We start from the raw sequence: 19,372 nt of genomic DNA, 5'->3' as shown, positions 1-19,372 counted from the left end.
CCTGGAAGAAAGAATCCAGGTTAAGTAAATTCTGCATCAACTATAAGCAGTTATTCCAACAGCACGACTAATACAGGTTGGTAACTTTGAAGATTTCATGTCAAAATGTCATACGGTGCCTATAACTAAAGAAATGTTATAAAAAACACATAATATAATATAATTAATGGATCTGCTTTAAACTCCTCGTGCACAAGAAACTCCAACTGCTACTTTTGTGAGGCTTCCATGCAACAGTAAACAGAACGTGCTGCAGAATCACTGGGGTGCCGAGCAGGGTGTTTAGGACACGTGGGTGTCCCAGGATGATGCCTGCCTTGGTAGCAGCAAACAGCTCACCTGGAAGAAGGTGCTTTCGGAGCACTGCCTCCACAGGGACTCCGACCGGGGCTTGTTCTGGCAGTACTTCTCATACATTTGGAAATCTTCTCGCTGCAAGGGAAGCCCAAAAGCGAGTCAGACACGTGCACGCAAACCTGCTGGGCAGCCGAATAAGGTGAGCACCCCAACCATACATTTGCTTTTCTCTCTCCTGCTAACTGTAACATCTAAAAGCCACAGAGTACGGGCAGAAGAACCACTGCTGGGAATCACAGCAGACCACGCTGCAGTCACGACTGCTGCTCTCCCCCATCTGCTGCTGGCCACGCACCCATGCTCCCTGCCTTGCTGTTGGTACTGCGTATCAGAAGCAGCTCACTCAACTGACATAACTGAGATACTGCAGAGTGCAACAAATCAGGAGAAACATTGGCCTTCACGTCTGCTTTATATGTGAAAGTGAGTCACCAACCCTGTCTAGGAAACAAAATCCCACTCTCTCGGGTGCTCCCAGGCAGCTTTCCAGGCTGTGCAGGAAAATTCTGCAAGAGATGGGGGAAGAGACAAAATGCAGCAGTGAGCAAGGCATGGCTTGGGTATTTAACTGTAACAGGAAATCAGTCTGATAAAAAGGGGAAACAGAGCCAGCACCGTACTTGTTATGGAAGTCGTATATCTCAGGCATGTTTCCGAAGAGGACGTCCTTCCTGTTCCTCAGCACAGGAGGCATGAGGATGAGCATGGCGGGGTTATCCATCTCAGCTCTATAGCCCTGTGGGATGCAAAAGGGGCTCATCACTCAGCTGATAAGGCCTTGGCTTGGCATCTCCCCGAAGGCAGATGAAAAGGGGATGTGAACAGAGTTTCAACACGAACTGTTTTGCTTCAAAATGCAACATCCCTTTTATTTCCTTATTTTTGTCTCTAAACCCCTGTCCTTTGGTCCCTGGGCAGGTGGGGGTTGTGGTCCCACAGGGGGGTGGCTGGGGACGGCTCCTGTGGGGCTGGTCAGGCCTGCAGAGACACTCTCTATTCACCAGCGGCAAATCCCAACCACTTTCTCCTCCCTATGGCCTGACGGTGGGAGAGGTCCCAGAGGAAAACTTGTCTTGATTAAGCACATTTACTGCTACGACCGGGGGATGCAGGAGTGACGACATGTTTGTACGGGGTATGCAGTTACACACAACCTCAGAAAAACTGGTGCACGAGGTGACCCGTGGCAAAGCAGAAATGGCTCAGATAAAATACCAAAATGAATGGGGTTTTTGCTCTTGTACAAGACTCGCTGAGCACCAGCATGTCACTCGTGTCGATGCCTTAGGGTTTTTGTCCTCTGTGGCTCCACCACTCGCCTCTTGAAGTCACAGCCTCCCAAACCAGGGAAGAGCTGGAAGGGACATCACTGCACTACAAATTGTTGGGTGGTACTAGGAAATAATGCAAAGATCCCCTGAGTAACATCACCTCACTGCAACAAGGCAAAAGCATTCACCAGATGTGTTAAACATCCAGCTGCAGGGTAGGAGAAGGCGCAGAACGAGCTCAGGATCGTCACTGCCCAGACAACGTCAAGAAGGCCACTAGCCACAGCACAAGCTGGCCACACTAGACACCAAGCTTGCACAGAACTGAGGTCCTTTCAACAGGAGTAGCAAAAATGTTTGCAAAAACATATTCAGTATGTACAGCGCATGTCCTTTGGCTTTCCAAATTAATCTCTCACTGTGGCTGGAATCAGTATTCCTTACACTAAGCAGGCGTTTTGTAGTTGATTAAGGATGCAGTAGAAGATAAGTATCTGGAAACTTAGTCATTTACATTTAACCACCGCAAGCAGGCTTCCCTCTTTAAGGGAAGTACTGTTTTCAGAAAACTTAAGTCTATCTGTCCATTTTTCTCTATCTAGACTTGCTGCGCACGGTAATAAATCTACACACCTTCAGCATATAGTGTGGTTTAACAAAAAATAAAACAATCAGTGCAGGGCAATTACATGTAACTACCTGCAGTCCAACAGATTTATATCCTGCTTGCTCCCGGGTGAGAAAAATGTGAGCGAGCTATTTAGCAGCCAACTTGTTTTGGCCATCGGCAAGAGTTATTTAGAAATAAAGTAGAAGTGTCTAAAATGGCAGTATGAGAAATTATAATCTGGTTTCTAAAGAAATGTTCTTTATATGTTCACAACCCTCACAATGTTGAGACAGGATCCTCTCAAGGATGAAACAGAACCCTCTTTCTTTTGTCTCCAAAAGGTAAAAGAATCTAGGGAATAGTTCAAAATACCAGCTTTTTGTACATTTTTCCAGACGCTGATAAAACTAATTACCAGTGCTTTTGTGTACAAACAGAAGGCTTCTCCCTCATCCTAGATGAAAAGCTCATCCTGACACCAACTGTTCCTGCAGATGCCTCTGACACAGAAAAGCTAAGGAGAAAACATGAACATTTATGACTAGCTTAAGATCTGACAGTCTGGTAAAAACCTGCCCTATCCCATTTTTGCTTAGTTTGACAAAGTGGCAGGTGCTCTTTTGTACAAGGCGCTGGGGAACAGTAATGACCAACCCGAAGAAGTCACTCACCGTCAAAACAGTGAAGAGTTCCTCTACATACACTCTCTCGGTTTCTATAAGCTCATTAATGACATGGCTAAAATGAAGGGGAAAAAAAAAAGCAGCCCATTATTTTTATGCCTGTTAAAAACCACAGCTAATCAGTGCAGTTCAACTAGCCCAAAATACAGTGCAAACTTATGAAAACCAACACAGGGATGAAAAACCAGGTAAAAGCACAAGACATGACATCCAGGCCAGGGTGGAGGAACACATGGGTGGGGCAAGGACTGGCCAGAAATAAACATCATTTTGAGTGATGTAAACAGGGTGAAAGCTTACCCTTTTAGTATATCTAAGTTGTCGTCGCTGTCTGAAATAAAAGACTGCAAGGAATTCCGTTTTTCCTGGTAGTCGTGCATTACTTCAATCTGGAAAAGAAAGGGGGCAGCTAGGAAGAGCTGCAGGGAGGTCACTGCAGAGGCAGGATGAGCCCAGCCCCTCGTCGGCACGGGAACTCTTTGGGGAAGGATGAAATACGCTTCCTTTTAAGAAATCCTTCGTGACACAAAATTTTAAAAGGGCATAGTGTACAATGGGTAGCCAAATATTCCCAGAAATCACTCCGCTACATAAAATCTGAAAATACTGGTAATATAATTAATTATTGCAGAGACCAGTTTCCACAAGGGAAATATCTGCAGATGTGGAGCTTTCCGAATACACAACACTGTTATCCAAAGCACCAGTTCAGGAAATAACACACCAGAAATTGCTATCTGTGACTTGGAAAAACAATCCAAGATAGACCTCAGGTGCTGGACTAATCCAAATAAACCACAGGGATATCAGTGTTTGGGTTTGTTTTGGTTTTTAAGGAAAAGAACAGAGCATCTTCCAACCCTAAGTCCAAGTGCAATCCATTTTTAGAAGGTTTTGATGACTAATTTTTACCTTGCGAGAACTTGGAGTTTTTCTGGATGTTTTCTTCCCAGGGAGAGAGAGATCAAATGAAAATTTCAAACTGGAATTAAAATCCACACCTTGGGTAGGAAAAGAAACAAATTATGTAATGTACATCCATAGTGAAGGAGATGGTTCAGGCAGAAAATAGATTCTGTTGCAAGAGTGACTTTGCTCCAGCACTCAGGCTCCGCGACAGCCTGCCATACCACTTCTGAACATCTCACTACACTTCCCAGCTCAGGACAGGATAGGTTTACTCTTCTTCCCCCCTCCCAAAAAAGTAGTTTCAAGATTAGAACCACATTTATCAGACAGGCTTCAAATCCAGGGCAAAGATGAAAGAGTCTGTCCTCAGACAGAAAAAGAAGGGGGGAGCAGGAGGGGGGAACAAAAGAACAAAAGAAGAAGAGGACAAAAGCAGTGTGCTCAGAGGTGGTTTGGTTTCAGTCCCCACCATGAAATCCATCCATCTCAAACAGAGCCCAGCATGCATCTTTGACACAGCCCATCACGCCAGAAGGCCTGCAGCATTTTGATGTTTTGTGTCAAACAGAGGCCTTATTAAAAAGCTCTCTTGGCATGATCTATCCAAAGAGGAGCCTTTTGTCTTTCCCCTCTTGCTGGCTGTGCTCGTTTCACCACACTGATCAGCAATTTCAGGAAGAGGATTAATGGAGGATACCTGTGCTTTGCAGGAGCCCAAGGGCCTTTCCTGGGAAAACGTGCATCCTGTGAAGGCATGGAATAATTCCAGCTGACTGATGATGGTCTCAACATCCCTCAGAGCTGGCCACTCATTTACCCTTACTCCTTAGTCAGTAATTCCTCCTTAGCACTTCCCTGTTACTAGAAAGCTGGAAAAGTCCCATTAGGTAAAATGGGCAATCCTCTACAGACTCCGCTTTTTTCCTGGTTGAGGAAAGGTGTTCAGAGGGCAATCTGCTCTCATGAAGTTGGCATCGGCCAGGGGGAAAGGAAATTTAGGCTTTATTTGCTGCACTGGCCTGCATCATAAAATCACAGAACGGTTTGGGTTGTAAGGGACCTTGAAGACCATCCAGTTCCAACCCCCCTGCCATGGGCAGGGACACTTTCCACTAGACCAGGTTGCTCAAGGTTGCTCATCTCGAGCAGCTTTGCTCCCCTCACTGCATCCAGCTTCATTCCCATCCCTCCACCAGCCTGGCTATTTACCTTACCAACTCCCTGAAGTGGAGCCACTGTTACTGTTCGTGTGACACCTGCCACAGTTCACCATAACCGATATTCATTAGTTCATCGTGAAAATGGAGTGTTAAAACACAAACGTTTGGTTGCTTTCTGCAGTCAGATCACTGAATTTAATATTCCCACATGACTTAGCATGTCCCTGGTTTACAATACATGGATGTTACTTTGGATTACTTTTTAATTCCGATAGATACAGAGCTGCCACGGATGAAAGCTTTAATGTTATTGTTTAAAGCTAACACTGTGCCACATCCCGTTACCAAAATCAAGGCAGAACGCTCAGTGACCTCAGTTCAACCAGAATTTGTACCTTTGTGGGCATTAATTATTCCCCAGTTGGGATTTAAGACAGACATTCTCAAGGAATCAAAGGGAGTTAAGCATCCAGCTTCTCATTTCTGTTCATGAGGTTTATGCTTTTCATTTCTCCAAGCTCCTTTGCAAACATTGGTCCAACTTCATGTCAGTTCCAGCTCCAGACAGCTATGGAGACTGCAGCAGAGAACAGGTGTGCTAACACACTTAGAAACCTTGCCCTTTTTCCCTGTTTTTAGCCCAGCAGGATGCCAGTAAAGCAGAAACGGAAGTATGCACTGTTTATGGATGTCTTTTTTCACTGCGTAGGATGTGAAAATAAATACCAAGCAACCAGCCCCATTCTCCACAAAGGTATGGGAAGCTGGACACAGAAACAGAAAGACGATGTATCATCTGATGTACATTTAGCATTGCACAACAACGCTGTATCAGCCAGCAGCGTCCAGCTGGTTTCTCAAAACCGTGCTTAGCCTTTTCCTTCCTGTCTCAAAGCAATACCATCACCTGAAAATACCGTAAACTTAAAATACTTTACCATGTTTAGGTGAGAATAACGGTGATTTTGATCTTGGTGGATGTTCTGGCCGAGGGGCTACTAATTGGACAGGCCGCACGTGTTTATCCAACAGCTTCTTGAAGCAAGACTGCCGATTCTCAAACATGCTTCGAACGTTTTCAAGCTTGACCTGCACTGACTGTATCTGGCACTGCAGAGAGTGAAAAAGACTCCCGTGATCAAATAACTACCATTATTTAGCACTTTGACCCAAAATAGAGGACTACAAAGCTGACAACACAACACCACAGTCCAGTCTTGCCTTTTACTCCTGTAATGAGAAACTGGAGGGGTTGCTTACCTTCAATTCAGATGTTAAGACTGACTCAAAATCATAGTGTAGGGCTTGGGGATCATAGTTTAAGTAGGCTGAAGAGCTTTCAAGAAATCTTTCTATGTCCTGAAGAGCTTTCTGAGCGCCTTCTTTAGACTGGCACTTATCCATCTGCTGGTTGGCAAGCAGGTAGGCACCTTCGTCACAGCACTGCAGAGCCTGGAAACGGCACGGGGCAAACACAGGGAGCGGGACTGTCAGTGGCACCCCTACAGAACCAAGGTTCCCAGGAGGAGTATCACTTACTGCATCTGTATTTTCAACATGGTGCTAATTAGTACTCCTAAAGACCTCAGCAGCTATTGCATTTTGATTAGAACGTAGAAAGGCCACATTTTTTCTGCAGGGTACTGCTGTCCTCAGCATACCCAGCCAAGTTGTGCTCCCACTTGTACTTGGATAAAAACCAGTGGTAGAATGGACACAGAAGCACTATTTGGTGGATAGTTGAAATAAATGATAAGCAAATCTTTATTTATCCAAGTCAGAAAGCTGGCAGCGGTACTATAGAGTTTACCACGGGAGGCGGGTTTCTTGAGTTAAATGACTGGCTCAGTACAGACCTGAACTGCGAGGAATTATCAGAGTAATTGCAACCATGTTTAAAAAGCAAAAAATAAGGATTTTAAACTGCAGTTTAAAGTTCTACATTTAGCATGCACAAGTAACAGGTGAACAGCAGGCTGGGATTCAGCTGGCACTTGCACACTGTGGTGTGCACAGGCATGAGAGGATGCCGCAGCCAAGAGCCACAGAGGACCTTGGGAACTCTATCCCAGCCCAAACCAGCACCACCTCCAGTGCTGTGAATGGGAAGGAAAGCCGTGGGGAGCAGGACCACAGCGTGCTCCAGCAGAGCCCATGGGCTGGACCACGAGCGCCAAGCAGGACTGCAAGGAGCCCAGGAGAGGACACGGCCCTGCAGCTGAGGGGCTGCTGAGGAATCGTCCATCCCCGCAGATCAGTGCAATCCTGAAGTGGAGCAGAAAAGAGAAAAAAACGAGTTCCCCAGTCCCCCGAAACAATGAAATGGAACAGGGTCAAACTTCACTGCTTCTCTTAATGGCCTCAAGCATATTAGAGCCGCGTGCCTCCTGGCCTAATTAGCGTGAATTTCCCTAAGTGAATTTTTGATGCTTATTAAGATATCAAAGAGCGATGGAGCCACATGACTCCCCTTCCATGCTAGCACACAGCAGCTGTGCCTATCTACCAATCTGTCACCTTATTTTACAGTCAGCTCTGTTCCACTCTTAATAAATCGCTATGGAAAAAGGGCTGGAGTTTATCCGAGAGCATTACCTCCACTGCACTGGGTATGAAAACCTTGAAAGTCAGTTAATAATGGATGCAGCGTGAAAGCAGGAGCAACAACAGGAGTTGAACTTTGGTGTTCTGACTTGACCCTGGGAGATGACCACCTCCTGCTGCTGACTGTTCACAGGACCGGCAGATATCTGTTTGCTAACTCAGCCAGCTAAGCGAGGGGTGAAGCCCCTCGCTCCTCCTCTAGCCTCTGGGGAACACCTTCCTCACGTCAACTGCTGAAGCAAAGCTGCAGAGTTCAGATGCTTCCACTAAGAAGTTGAGAGGCCTACCCCATGCAGAAGTGAATTCCCTACTTCTCAGGGCACTGTCTCTCTGAACTCTACCTGCTGAAGGCGGGTATGAAGATCCAAGGTCTTCTGCAGTCGCATCTGCTTCCTCTTGATCTCATCAGACAAGACATCAGAATGGTGCCGCAGCTCGTTGCATTGCTGGCAGATTAAGTTGAGCGCGTAGTGATGATTTGCTGCTAGCTGGTGTCCGTGTAGTATCACCACCTGAGCCTTCCCTATCAGATCCTTTAGTGAAAGGAAGAGAGTGGATTACACACTTACTGAAATAATGCCAAAATCTCTACAAACAGCGACATGCACTTTCTTGTCTTACCAGATTTCAGGCACACAGGGAGATGACTGCCATTAGGAGTAGCCAGAATGGGTGGCTTACGCAGGATAAAATGGCACCCATCATCTGGGAAAAAAAACTTTTGCTATCCAAAAGGAGGATGAAGAAGAAAACAGTATTTCACCAAAGTAGCAACGCTGTGAACGGCTGCTGGCAGGGTAGTGCTGCCACCTCCAGGAACTGCACTCAAAAAAAACGCAGCTGATGTCCAGCTTAGGCACACTATGCTCGTAAGCATGAAAGGGAATTCAAGCAGTTAATGGTGAAAATAAAGCAGGCTCTTTGCAGCAAAGCTTGATGCAAAGAACATGCTATCCTGCACACCCTGGTCAGTGTAATGGTTACGCCTTCTCCAGGGTTGGCTTTCTGCTGGGATTGCTTCCCCGTTGCACCCTGCCTGCCTGACCCTTGGCTCCTCCTCCCTCTCTCCATAAGCGTGTCTTCAAAATGGTCAAAAAGCCTTAGATTTTCCCCCTAGGACTCTGATTTTCAAAGAAGCCTCTGGGGGTTGTGTCCAGATCCCTCAGGATTTCCCCACTGACCCTGGCCCACTTGCCAAGCACAACCCTTTACAGAAGTCACATCCTCAGCTGGGCTCCTGCGAATCATCGCTCTTCACGCTTCTTTCCCCTACATCTCTTAGTTCTCATCCGTATGTTATGTTCAAATCACACACACGTCACGACAGCAACTTTCTTGACTCTCCATGTGCCTGGTAACAAGTCTCTGCCTATTAGCACTGCTAAAGCACTTAACATATAAATAATTCTTCTTCCAGCTCATTAACTCCCACGCCTCCCCTATGCTCAGACATTTATCTGTTCTGGATTTTCATGGTGGCTCAGCAATTTATTTTAACTGTGATAATTAAATACCCTGTTCCTGGCTTTCAGAGTGATCACAGCGTTGCTGCACAGAGCAGAGAGACATGAAATCAATCCTTTTATGCAGCCACTTACCAACGAATTAAACCAGAATCAGGTAATTTCAGAAAACACCTCCTACCCCAAATACAGAATGTGCCTTTTGTGTTTCATTAGTGCCTCTTTCTGCCTAGGATTATCTCACCTGAGCCATACCATCGAAATGACCCAAGTCCTTGAGCCTCTGTTTTACTTGGGGGACACTGTCGCCGGTGTCGGGCAGCTCCGCTTGCTGACCCATTAAAAATTCGATGGCACTCTTGACCTAGGCACAAAGAAGAAACTGCTGCAAAAGGATATGAAGCACAGGCAGAAAATCATTCTCCGACCAAAATTAATCACACTTTAGCTAAGACTGCTAAACCCAGTAATAAAATTAGTGTCCAAGAACTAATTTCTAAATTCAAAGATGCTTCTATCAGCAAAATCTACGCGACTGCAGGGCAGTGATACCTAAATTAGCTCTGAATGAGGAAGCACAGTGGTGTCCCCTGCCACAGTCAAGGAACAGCAGCATAAATTAAACACTCTCAACATAAAAAGCATAAAAACCTCTCCCCTCCTTTTCATCTCCAACTCTTTCTTCTGCCAACAGAAGTGCATCTGATCATACCTCCTGAAAACTTTGCTCAAACTTCCACAGTTGTAAATACTGCTCCATTTTTAACTGATGTTTTTCCCAGAAGCCATCGAAAGCAGTCTCCATCTCACGCAGCTGACCGAGTAACCTTGGGCACAGAAAACGGATAGGATGGGAACAATTTGCAAACAGAGGACAAGCAGAGATGGATGAGCCCTAGAGATTCAGGTCTTCCAGGCTCAAGCTTTCAGAAGTCAACAGGCACAGATTCATGACCTGTGAAGTTCTCAGACTGAATTTTAATGACAGCATCATTGCAGATGACGGCACCTGTGTGAAGCAGTTCTTGCTATCTCCGTTGATCTGAGTAATACCCAAGATCCTGGCACGGGAGAACAGTGCCTCATCGTCTCAGTGGCAGGGGAAATCAGAGCAGCTCAAAGCCATTTGACACAAGTCACACAGCAATTTGATGGGTCTGGAGCAAAACTCTGGTATTTTTGTCTTTACCTATTTGATAGGTGAGCTAAACAGCACATGTCTGCTTAAATAATTTGAGTGTTTCCACTCAAAAATCAGGCAAGCTAGGAAGACAGCGCACTCACCGATTCACAGTCTCCCAGTCCCCAGGCCTCTCGCGGTGCTGGTCCTGACTGCACTCCCCAGCGTCAGGCTCTTCAAAACTGCTCAAAAGCAAGTTTCCCTCCTTTGTGACTGCTGTAATATCTTCCTGTATAATGCAAAACATTTGTGATTCAGGCTACTTTTTGTGGATGTAATTTTGTGCTTTCTCCTACCTTACTTTCCCTGTATGAAATAAAGCACCAGCACCCATCAGACTGAAGGACTCCCACCAGATGTTTTAGCCCCCTTAGCGCTGGGTTGTCGCTTGGATCTGGAAGAGGCTGAACCATGGACTGGTCGCCAGGCTGGGTGGCAACTGGCCCTACCCTAGGTCTCTCTTGGCGAGCAGGTGGGTTTGTATTAGTTATCTACCCACAGGTTCATGTATTCAAACAAGTATTTCTGTGGCTGGGAGGCTGTGCTTCTCCACCAAGGCCATCACAGGAGGTTGTAGGAAGAGCATCCCACAGTGGTGCCATACTGGGACTGACCGTACGGCATCACTTACTACAGCCCCTATGTACAGAGGCAGGTCAGCACTTCCAATGTAACCTCCACTAAGGGAAAACTTAAGCCCTTGGTGTGTCTGTTAGCAACAGCTGAGGTGCTTTGTGCTGTGTTGGGCTCAGCCCCAAAGCGAAGAGGTGCATTTATTCAATTATTTTCAGAAAAAAAAAGACTATACACAGAGGTGAGAAGGAAGGAGAAAACAGATGTAGCTGATGAACCAAGTTGGAAGAAGCCTTGAAGGAGAGACCTGCACATGGCTGCACTGGAGAGCCAGTTCCTGGGGGAAGAAGAGCCCACCCTAGGAGATGACCAAATTTCTATTGCAAGAGAAATGATGGCAAAATCACTTTAGGGAGAATATTCAGAAAGCGGTCTCACTTAAATGTCTGCCTGCCCCCGGAAGCTCACAGCAACCCAAACATAACAGCATCTTCCGGACAGCAGCCCGGAAGCAGGAGCACACGGCCACAGGAGCTTCCCCTCTCCCACACACGAAGTGTCTGCTGCCAGTTTACATCCCTGTCACTAAAACACCACGGAAGATGACTGCAAGGCAAAACCCACGTCTGCTTTTGATACCACCACACCCAGGAGATTCAAAAGGGAAGAGGAATTACACAGTACGCTTTAGACCACAGGTGGCTGCTATTTCATCCTCTTACATCTCACTCTCCAGAGCCCTCCGTTCTCCTTTTGAATCAAAGACTTTCATTATACGTACAACAAAGTAGCCTGACTGTCAAACAGGTGTTAACGTGATTATTTTTCCTATTCCGTATATCAAAGAGGTTAATTTCTTAGTTACTCTGTTTAATTAATTGCTGTCATTTTTTCATTGTCTTTGCAGCCAGCTTCTGTTCAGTATCACAGCTACATAAACTATTCGGATCGACTCATTATTTGAATTCAGGAATCAGCTGTACCAATCTTGGAGCTGTCATGCGAGTGACAAGGATCTCATGTCTCACTGTCACTGCAATCTGTGCACAGTTTCTCATCTGCTTTCATCTTTCATGGTCTTAGAAGGAACAAAAGCAAAAAGCCAAAGGACTTCATTTCAGTCGAAAGCCCAACAAGTGGGTTTGATATTTGAAATTAAGAGATGAGGCATTAAAAGCAACAGATGCCTTGTGGTACTCAGCGCTGCTGTGCTTTACATGCAAATGAAAACACACGACGTGGTTTATTTCTCCACGGGAGGGTGTGTATTACAGACCGGTTTATATGCAGGACCACACTGTGTAACTGATATTTGTATGCACATTACAATTATGACATTATGATAACATATTACGATATGAGTGTGTAACCTACTCTTTGGCGATAGTCCTAAGCATGAAGTTGAAGTCAGTCAGTCAGTCAAATGTATGTAGCTGCTGGTTTATACTACAGCTCTCTTCATTTTCAAAGAAATAAAGGATCTATAATGATACTTTCTATGCATATGCACACAAATTTATGCCTATACACAGCCTGCTCTGGATGTCATTCTGCCTCTTTGTTACAGGCAGCCTTGTGGGAACTCACCGTCGCGTGGATAACCGACGATAAATGAACACAGACACACCTCTTGGAGCGATGTAAACGAACCCTGTCAGAAAGCAAAGGGCCTCATTCTTCAGCCACACAGTGTGGCTGTTAGCATGGGAATCGTTTATGAAGTGAGGATGTGGGGACAGGCCTGTGCTGTCCCCAGAAAGATGCAGGAGCACAAAGACAAGAGCTGGATACAGCAGTAGCTGGCTGCACTAAAGCTTCTGCTAAATACTGTAATAACTAACTACAGTCACAGAGAGATGAAAAAAATCGTCCAGCATTAAAGACACAAGTGTTGTTTAAGATGAAACCTGAAGGCTCACAGGAAGAGAGATCGCATTATGAATGCCCCGCACCTTGCGCTCACATGAAATCCTCACCTTGGATGCTCCCCAGCACAGCTCCCCGAGTCCCCCCGGGGAAGCCGCATAAGGCAGAGGGACCTGGGGACAGGCCATCCCTCCAGACTCGCTGATGAACTTTGTGTGCAGCTTCCTCCAGCCATGGTGGGTGAACCCACCGGGAAAACAGACCCACAGGTGACGAAGCCTCCCACCCACCCTCCTGCCAACGAGATGGGCAAAGCCCCCGTGAGGAGCAGACTACAGACACCAACTTCTGCAGCCAGTAAGGAGGTGGCAGCTGAGACAGTTTGCTGGGTGGTGGCAGGGTAATTTGCTGAGTGCATGGCAAATGTAAGGGTAACATACAGAAACAGTCACGCTGTGTTTTGTCTGTCAACACGTGCGCATGCGTGGGAGGGAAGGAGGAGTGGGCACCAGGCGAACAGGCAGGCAAACCCCAGAAATCCCATCCTGCTGCGCAAACAGGGGCTGGAAACATGCAGCAGAGCTGCTGATGAGACTTACCTTGAGCTGGTAGTACTTTTCCGTGCGCAGGGCCAGGATGCGCTCGATTGAATACATGTCGTCTGGCAGCTCGGTCTCTGCCAGCTCTGTGCCAAAGGACTGTAGCATCTGTGCAATTTCCTTCACAGTTAGTGCAAAACTCTCTATTGCCTGGTGGGAGATGGTAATTGCAATTAGCTTGGGATTCAGGATACTCTACATTAAGAGTATGCAAGGAGCCAAGGCTGAGGTGCGCAGGGCAACCCAACAGCTTGCTCCGAGAGGTGGGTGGGATGTCTACTGCAGACGGATCTGATGTGTGCTGCAGTGCATTAGTTTGTGGCCACCAACACGTGGCCAGGTGGCTGTTAGTGCAGTCTGAGTCCACAACAGGGACTTAAATAAGCATCGTATTGGGCAGAGATAGCTCATTCTTTGTTTTCAGCTGCCTGTTCTTGTGCACTCATAGAGTTTTCCTACCACACACTGTCGGTCTATAGCAGAAGACACTATAGGATCCATCTCACAGATTCCTGTTATTCCTCTTCTGTTTTCTCTGGGAACCACTCCCAGGCAGTAAGGCTATAGAGATGTATTTGGCTTCTTGGCAATGGAAGTTTCCAGCTTTGCAGGCCCAAATGGTGGGTTACAAGGCAGTCTGGCACCATGGCCACCTCATCCACAGCTTCACCAAGAGGACAAAGGAGGGAGCTAACCAGTGTGCTGAAGACAAACTGGAGACAGCGCATGGAAGTGAGAGCTGCTGGTACTGTGACCGCACGACTGGATCAGCAAGGAGCTGCTGGTCTCTTGAATCACCATGAAAGCAGAGGACACTGCCTTGCATGAGGCTTGAAACATTGTTCCCTAGAGGACGCAGGGAAAGCTCCAGCTCTGCTCTTGGGAACGGGGTAAAAAGCTCAAATGCAACAGATGGCATTTATATTTCCTCTAAACAGCGTGTATTTTCCACAGAAATTTCAGGAAATACCTTATGAGCACACTACAAGGGCATTTTGAGAGAGCCTTTTCATATGGACACTTACCCACCATATGCAGCTATGGTCTGGAAACTCATCCTTTTCTTAGATTAACCCTAAAATTTTTTGTCGTTCATTTTGTCACTTCTTCCTCCAAGTGTGAGAGCTATGCTGTTATCGCTTTAACACATTGTGCAGAAGGAAAGAACTAAGAGCCAAACATTTAAAAAATTCATTAATTTGGCACTTCATCGGTGTAAACTGGCACCAAGTTGATGGCACAAGCAATAGACTGAGTTATTCCAGCTACACCGTCTTGTGCTTTTGTCTTTACATTGGAGTCCCACATCTGCTGGTGTGGATGATGTCGCAGGACAAGGGGCAATAGGATGTCTGGTACATTTTTCATTAGTGCTTTGATTTGTTGGGAAGGTAATTGGGAATCCAAACTGCCACTCATCTGAGAGACAAAGTCCCAGTGAAAACTAAGAGTGTACAGCAAGCGTAGAAACACCCGGAAAAGCACAGCTCAGGGAATTAAATGCCTGATTCCAGGCAAAGAAAAAAAAATAATAGGAAACGTTCTGAATTCTCTTCATGCAGTCAGTGTGCAGACAGCAGTCTTATTGCCCTAGTACCCAAACACATTTGTGATTTTAATTACATGAAGCAACCATTATTAAAAAAAGCCTAATCTGTATCTGCCATTAATAGAATTCTAATAAAGACTCAAGAAGACAGGTCCTTCCGGAGCAATTTCAAAAGGAGCCTGCAGGAGTTAATCATCCAAATCCCTTATGAACCCATCAAATGGTTTAACGCCACTTGACTCCTTTGCAAACCTGATGGAGGAAATGCAGCTGGCCTCGGGTGTTACCTTCAGCTACCCATGGCTCACTGCGCTCCAGGAATCCTGCCTCAATCCATCCCAAACACCCAAGTGCCCAGCGCTGAGCCCCGGTACATACGGTCCTGAAGATGACCCACTCGCTGTGGCAGTACTCCAAGGTGCCTCCAAACTCCGGGGTTAATTGCTGTTCATCAATGTACGTCAGGAGGTCGCTAACCGAGCTCAGCATAACAACCTACAAACAACGTAACACCTTCGGTTGGTTGGTCATCACTTCTACCCAAGTCATACCCGGTTCAAGCCTATGAATCTTTTATGTATATAATAACTGGGTTTGCTCTAAATATTGTTCTACAGCACGGCCTTCTTCTTATGCTTATGGCTTAGCATGGCTTTTATTTGAGGTATTTGACCAATTTGGTAAGTTAACCCTGATCTCCCAGGTGCTTTCTTCCTTAAATACAAAGCACAGTGAGGTGCTGCAGTATTTGACTGCATAAAAGAGCTGAAAGCAAAATTAATGCAGGTTTTTGCAAGGGATGACCAGTAATCTGGAAAAAATATATACATGTTATGAAGCATTGGCCAATTTCACATAAATATATAGTCATGGGGTTTTGCGTGTCTTGATCTGCCATGGGATAAGTCCTGAATTTTCAAGACTGTGCAAATGAGAATCATTTTAGAGTGAAAAATGCAAAGTTTGTGAAAATCATATTATTTCCTAAAGGAAAACATTGGTTTGTTTTGTGAGTTTGTAACGGTGTCAACCTTAGATTCTATAAATGCGCTTTTCTTCTCTTAATTATTCTCATTATGTCCTACAATGAAGGTGACTTTAGAAGTCTTTGACTTGAGAATATAAAACCATCCCAGTTGCTGTTTCAAAAACACACTCCAATGTGATGCTAGTATGGAGTTTACACTGAGATGAAAATGGCAGTTATGGGTGGAATTCATAGCAAAAGCTTCACTAGACATGTCTTTTGACTTTTCAGGCATTAAACAATTTCCTGAGCATGCTTTTATCCTCCACAGAAGCATGCAGCCTACATGGGGCACGTGAGGACAGGCTGAGAAGCTCACCTCCCCCTAACATGGACACGTTCTGTAGAGCAAACGGTGCACAAGGGAGTTGAAAAATTCTACAGAAGAGATTTGGTGGAAATAGGACATTCCTGGCAGAGACACTCCTGTTACTCTTCACATAGGTGCCTACCGAGTGGGACACTGTCACTTTCCCAACCCGAGCTGCACGGGCATCCTCCAACCACACACAGACACAACACCTCTGCACACTCGTACCGGTAACTTGAGTAGGAAATCCTCCTGGCTGAACCGAAATCCAATGTCAGTGAAGGTGCGCTGGAAAAACCCCGTGGGACGAAGAACCATCACTAAGTGCAGGTTCCCTGGGAAAGACGCCTGCAAGAAAAGAGAGATGACGTTCAACCCGGGGATGTGGCAGGTCCCACAACGGCTTCCAAATGCCTTGAAAAGAGGTGAAATCGTTCAGATCTTAGCATTTTTTTCTGATTGCCCCGATAGCCTTTTCTTATTTTCAAAACAGGAGAGAAACACTTTAAGTGGTTGAGAGATTTGGGACGTAACTGCAGGAGGATTGTGCAGTCCCACTGCCCTTTGGAGCAGGCAGGAATTCAGCCATGCATCTTGGAGGGCCACTTATTACAAACTTTATTACTCTATATTGTGTTCAGCATTATAACTTGGGGAGTGAAATTACAACTGAGCAGGGAACAGAGGGCTGAAACATCGAGGGGAAGGTCAGACAGATTGGGGGAGACAAAATTTATTGCCAAATTCACTAATCATCCTATAACTGCTTCACTTCTTGTCCCTGGTAATTAACAGGCAACATTTAAGTTGTGGTAAGAAGTTGGAATTTCCTGTCTATCCTGCTGGAGCCTCTTTTCAAGCATATGGTTGACAGGTGCATTTTTAAATAGATCTGTGAAAAGGGTGCTTGAGAATGAAAAAGAATTTTTAAGAAAGCAGGAGTCACATCATTAAATTATGGATAAGTGCATGACGCAAAGAGTTGAGTTAATTAAGACATATGATTTTCTCTGAGATCCTGCCAGGCCAGGTTATGTTTCTCCATATATTCCTCCGCCTATTATCCTCCAAGAAAGATGATAGTATTATCTATAGCAAGGGTGAGAGTAATCAATGTGTTTAGGTATTTTGCACTGCAGGGCACTTAATCTATGCCTTCAAAACAAAGATCACTCCCATAAACATGCATTAGAATGGTTCAAAAAAGCCATGATTTACAGTTGAGATTTGACATCCATGAACTACATGGTAACTCGTTTGCTATGTTTTCTTGTGTAGGAAAGGCCAGGTCGTGGCTTCCGTTGCCCACGACTCCACTTAGAAATGGACAGTGATTTTTAGGATCAAATAAGCCACATAAATTCAATATATTGATCTGCTGCTATTTTAAGTAGGAGCAGAAAAAACCATAAAGAAACGAATATGAATGAAATGCCAAATTCACGTGTTAGAAACAAGAGCAAACCAATAAATAACAGTGACACTGATGCTGGCTCCAGGCCCTGGGCGCTGTACCTCTGCTGCACAGCACCTAGTTGTTGTGGATGCACCATCCCTGGATGTCTTCAAGGCCAGGCTGGATGTGGCTTTGAGCAACCTGGTCTAGTGGAAGGTGTCCCTGCCCATGGCAGGAGGGGTGGAACTAGATGATCTTTAAGGTCCCTTCCAGCCCAAACCTTTCTATGATTCTAGTTAGCACACAGTGTCTCCGGAAGGGCTGCCAGGCCCCGGCACACGGTGATGGCTACGGCAGCCGACCCAAGGAACCAACCATCAACCCCACCAAACCCACAGATGGGCCAAAGGCCTAAACCTGGCCATGGAGTCACCAGACCTTCACAGCTCTGAGACTTGCCCAAGAAAGTGTGGGTGAGAGGCTGCAACGCCTGTTTAATTAGCTCTGTGAGGAAGATCAGCTCTGCTGCAAGACAACCACGGGCAGGCCTCCAACAGCCCCGCTGCCAGGCACAGCTCTGCCTGCGGAGAATCCCCTCTCAGACACTCTGCTCTGCTCAGGATTTTTAACTTGAGCTTTCCGTATTACTAGAAAGAAAACCATCCACAGGCTACCGGGCATCTCCAAGGAGGTGGAGTGGTTCCTCACTTTGAGAAGAGTCTCTGCCTGGGATGCAGGAAGCCATCACTGAGGAAAGCACCTCCAGAACTGGCACAGTCTTGTGAAGATTTTGAATGAACTGAAAATTTACGGCATCAATATTTCACTGGAAAGTCTCTGGCACACTCATCCTCCAGCACATCCCAGAGAAGCTGGCTGCCTCTCCCCCCTCACCGTGCTGGCTGTCTGTGGGACCCAGTAAAGGCTGCTATTGCTCTCTCCAGGTCTGTTGGCTGACCTCTTCAATGCTCCGGCACGTCCCACGGTACTAGGACATCCCAGGAAGAGACCTGCCGGCCTGCATTCACAGCAATACCGTGCCCATCCTCGCAGAGCTGTGGGGCCATCACATGTCGTTCCTTCTCACCCACCCTCATGTCCCCGTTTGCCTCATTTTACATCCTGGCAATTTCCCAGCGGGCATTTCTCTGCAGACAGGATGACAGCAGCAGACCCCAATGAGGTTTCAAAGGTATCACCAAGGACCCACCATGAGCTGTGAAACCCGAAGGACAGAATGGTTTTGCTCCAAGACAGGCCCTGCATCCCTTACCTTTATGTCCCAAACTGACCTGAGCCAACACTTTGTGAGGCCAATGGCCTATCAATGCTTTAAAGGAGCTCAAAGGATGTGATTTTAAGTCCTTCTGCATGGTTATACATCCATCATAGGTGAATCCAATGGTGAAGTCCCACAGAGTTTGAGGAAAGTCACTGTTTCCAGCTCAGAAACACAACAGTATGTTCAGGTCTCTGAACTTCAGGCTCCTACGTTGACCCCCTCTCAAAAAATGCATTAGGAATACCTTTGAGAAGAACTAGCAGCCAGAGCCGCATCGCCCCCTGGTCTTACTTTCCTCCTCCATCACCAGTCCTCTTTAAACCTGCCTGGCACTTCAAGCAGAGATGCGTCTGCTTTGCCCTCTCCTGCTCCTTCAGGTCCTTTCTGACACGCACCCTTCGTGCACAGAGCAGGCTCCCTGCAGGAAGGGTCTCCAAACCATATCACCCATGGGAAGCGGCAGAGTTTGCATGTCTTCTATGAGCCCTAGGGCAGGAAACCCACAGCTCCAGGAAGATGGAGCAGCAAACCAG

The 19,372-nt window shown here is 46.2% G+C and overlaps 1 protein-coding gene across 1 annotated transcript in view; it reads right to left on the bottom strand.

Moving 5' to 3' along the window:
- MCF2 (MCF.2 cell line derived transforming sequence) overlaps positions 1–17,714 on the bottom strand; it is a gene marked incomplete at its 3' end in the record, with an annotated part of 27,932 nt that extends 10,218 nt beyond the window's left edge. Inside the window, exons 1-17 of the mRNA XM_010156983.1 lie at positions 17,541–17,714; positions 16,390–16,509; positions 15,203–15,319; positions 13,276–13,425; positions 10,342–10,466; positions 9,770–9,884; positions 9,302–9,421; positions 7,936–8,127; positions 6,251–6,442; positions 5,929–6,100; positions 3,834–3,922; positions 3,222–3,310; positions 2,910–2,976; positions 978–1,093; positions 794–863; positions 329–432; position 1 (exon numbers count right to left, since the gene is read on the bottom strand). The exon at position 1 is cut by the window's left edge and continues 87 nt beyond it. Coding sequence (XP_010155285.1) covers position 1; positions 329–432; positions 794–863; positions 978–1,093; positions 2,910–2,976; positions 3,222–3,310; positions 3,834–3,922; positions 5,929–6,100; positions 6,251–6,442; positions 7,936–8,127; positions 9,302–9,421; positions 9,770–9,884; positions 10,342–10,466; positions 13,276–13,425; positions 15,203–15,319; positions 16,390–16,509; positions 17,541–17,714 — 2,013 coding nt within the window. The remainder of the gene's footprint in view (positions 2–328; positions 433–793; positions 864–977; positions 1,094–2,909; positions 2,977–3,221; positions 3,311–3,833; positions 3,923–5,928; positions 6,101–6,250; positions 6,443–7,935; positions 8,128–9,301; positions 9,422–9,769; positions 9,885–10,341; positions 10,467–13,275; positions 13,426–15,202; positions 15,320–16,389; positions 16,510–17,540) is intronic.
- Positions 17,715–19,372: the final 1,658 nt, after the last annotated feature.

The sequence above is a fragment of the Eurypyga helias genome, unplaced genomic scaffold (genome assembly GCF_000690775.1).
Source record: "Eurypyga helias isolate BGI_N326 unplaced genomic scaffold, ASM69077v1 scaffold7178, whole genome shotgun sequence".
In the NCBI taxonomy this organism is placed as follows: Eukaryota; Metazoa; Chordata; class Aves; order Eurypygiformes; family Eurypygidae; genus Eurypyga; species Eurypyga helias.
This window is presented reverse-complemented; position numbering and strand designations above follow the sequence as displayed.